General features: G+C 40.8%; 1 protein-coding gene across 3 annotated transcripts in view; it reads left to right on the top strand.

Annotated features, from left to right (window-relative positions):
- XPO4 (exportin 4) overlaps positions 1–3,060 on the top strand; it is a 143,665-nt gene that overhangs the window by 103,043 nt on the left and 37,562 nt on the right. For all 3 annotated transcript variants that reach the window (XM_019524537.1, XM_019524536.1, XM_019524535.1), the window contains exon 15: positions 2,229–2,403. In XM_019524537.1, coding sequence (XP_019380082.1) covers positions 2,229–2,403 — 175 coding nt within the window. The remainder of the gene's footprint in view (positions 1–2,228; positions 2,404–3,060) is intronic.

Here is a 3,060-nt window from a genome sequence, read left to right as displayed (position 1 = left end):
TTTATGCAGTTTTTCCATTCCAGCCCCCCCACCCCCCGCCCCAGAGCACTGGGATTGGAAGGGACCTCAGGGAAGAATGACAGTCACCGGCCAGCTACACAGTCAATAATGAGAGCACTCCTCCCCTCCCTCCCCGCAAAGGATCCATGTGTTAATTATCTCAGTATAACCCCACTCATAATTAGAACCAGGTGATCTTGTCATGAGTCCTGGGGTCCTCCAGAAATTTAGGTGGAGATGAGACGCAGGGCAACCTGGTCTGCTTTCACTTCGTGGAGGGTGGGGCCACACTAAACATATGCAAGAGGCTGGGAGAACGGCTGACAGAGGGATTCAGGATGAACTGTTTGGCACCCTGTTTGGTGATGTTTGCAAGACAGTTAAGACTGGTGAAGAAACAGGAGTCACTGGACACAGAAAAGACAGGTGCAGCCTGGCTGTGAGAGTGAAGAGAAAGTCAATGTATGCAATGTAGTGGCTCACCATGCCTTTAAAAAGAGTTGGCACTGTGCTCAGTAGTCACTACCACATCTTATCCAGATGGGCTGCACTGACCTATCCTCATGGTAGGTTCTGTCAGCCTTTTTGGCACCAGGTAAAGGTGTCAGTGCTTACTCTAGTCTTTTCAATTTCTGGCCTAGTGTTGCAGTACCTGCAGGCGGAGTGCCCATTCCTTCCTGGGGGAGCAACTGCTGATTTTTATTTATTTATTTATTTTAAGGGCCACAGAGGATGTTTGCCTCATATGGGCCATGTACTTTATAGTCATGCTCAGTGTTGGCTACATTTTAACCAACTTCATAGTTACTTTTCATTACTAGAGCACATGCTATCTTTAGCAGCAGTTTAAAGATAGGCAATGTATATAACGCAGTTTCCTTGTATGTGAATGTAAGACCAAAGGGCCTTTTTTCCCCATATTGATTGTTGATTATATTCAAATCAAGCTGATTGCGGGTTATATTCATCTTATATTCAAGTGAATACAGTAGTTTACACTCTGTTCTTGCAGAAGAGCAGTGGTGGCTCCCATTAATCCAAAAAAATAGCTTTTTATATTGGCAACTACTGCTGGTCAGAGAGGGAAAAAGACCATAATGCAAGAGGGCCTCATGCAAAGGTGTTTTCCTAGGCTGTGCTTTGTCTTAATCTAACTCTGTTAGGAATTTGTCCTTGAGCAGAGCAGAGCATAGCATAGCAGAGGCAGCTATGCACAGTAGACTCTAAGGCAGGGTTTTATTAATGGGGGGTCAGCATTTGCAACCCAGCATTTGCTGCAAGGTGCCAGTTCCCGACTGCCACCCCAGCCCTCCCATATCTATGTAGAAGGCTGCCTGCCCCTCACCTCCACCCTGTGAATGTAGTCTCTGCAGAAAAACATGCTGCTGAAAATCATAGTAAAGAATGATTTGGAGCAGTTCATTCAGTGGGTTGGTAAATAGGCTGCACAAGGAGGGTGACACCAGCCCTCCACATAGAGAAGGGGATTGGCAGCAGGGGTTTGGCATGCCTTTAGCAAAATGTGGAGCAGATTGGATGGCTGGGGTGGCAATAGGGAATTTGTGCATGATAAATAAACTGGAGGCTAGAGTCACTCTAAGTGGACCAGATCCATCCCAGAGGCCGTGAGTACAGTGGGGTACTCTGAACAGAAATGGCAGAAGTTTGTTGTCCAGGAGCCTGCCTGAAGAGCCCTGTATGTATATGAGATGTCCTGTTGTTTTTGATATTTACAAATCAGATCATAAGGGAATGTCACAAGAGACCTTGCTGATATTTCCTTTTGGCTAAACAGCACATGTGAATAAATAGGGTTTTGTTTCACATAATTGGAGGCATTTGTGAATCCTCTTACACTCAAGGCTCAGAGTGCCTTTCAGAGGAAGAACAGAAGCAGGAACAAACTGCTGCTTAGTTCTCTCTTATCACATAATGTGAGACATTTTGATTTTGATGCATGCAATATGTGTAATAAAGTGATTCATGTTAATTTACAAAGTGTTTTCCCATTCCTTGGTTCAACATCTGTAGAACACTCAGAGTAAATGTTTGTAGCTGTCTAAAAATAATATGCAAATAAGATGAAATTAAGAGAGTAAGGAAGAATATAAATTCTAGAAAAAGTACAAAAACTTAAACAAGTTGGTAGCAAGGATAGTTGGGAGAAGCACTTGGCTTGTATGCATTTATAAAATGTTATGTGATTAAACTATTTCTTTTTCATTTAGGGCAAATCTAGTAATTCAGTGTGAAAATTGGTGGAATTTAGCTAAGCAGTTTGCAAGGCGAAGCCCACCTCTCCATTATTTGTCTAGTTCTGTGCAAAGAACACTAATGAAAGCATTAGTTTTGGGAGGTTTTGCTCATATGGACACAGAGACAAAACAACAGTATTGGACTGAGGTAAGACTTCTGTCACATGTCTTTCAGCAGGTAATAAAACTGAATTTAAAGCATCTCTTTTGAATTCAGGTTTGCTGTAGTGCATGGAGATTTATATTTTGAACATCTTTGAGAGCTTTAAATATTTTCTTTTATGATTGTTACTTCTATGATTGTTATGATGAAATATGCAGTTGCATGTTTTATCAGGTTTAAAAAAAAAGGACAGTAAAATAACAAATGGGATACTGACATATTTTTCAAGCTTGCACATCTTAAAGCGAGATGTCCCCATTTGAAAATTTTCACTGATTTAAAACTATGATTGCAGTGATATGTGCTTACTTCCAAAACCAGTTCAGATTAGTTTAGTTATGAACACTGGCTTATAGCTTGAACATGAACAGTGAGACTAAATGAAAGGTAATGACAGGTTGTAGTATATTACAGGTGGTATGACTAATATAATGAAGACTCATCTCTGTTTCCTTAATGATCTATATCAGAGAGAAAAATCTGTGGATTATACTGAATTTGGGAGATAGTCAAATACCAGAGAAAATGTGTGTGTGTGTGTGTGTGTGTGTGTAAAACTGGAAGAATACACTTATACTTTAAAAAAAATTTATTCTATAGGTTCTTCAGCCGCTTCAACAGCGATTCTTGAATGTGATAAAT

Source organism: Gavialis gangeticus, unplaced genomic scaffold, assembly GCF_001723915.1.
Source record: "Gavialis gangeticus isolate Ggan-Ray unplaced genomic scaffold, GavGan_comp1, whole genome shotgun sequence".
Taxonomy (NCBI): domain Eukaryota; kingdom Metazoa; phylum Chordata; order Crocodylia; family Gavialidae; genus Gavialis; species Gavialis gangeticus.
The sequence above is the reverse complement of the archived record's forward strand: the minus strand, read 5'-3'. Positions and strand labels throughout refer to the sequence as shown.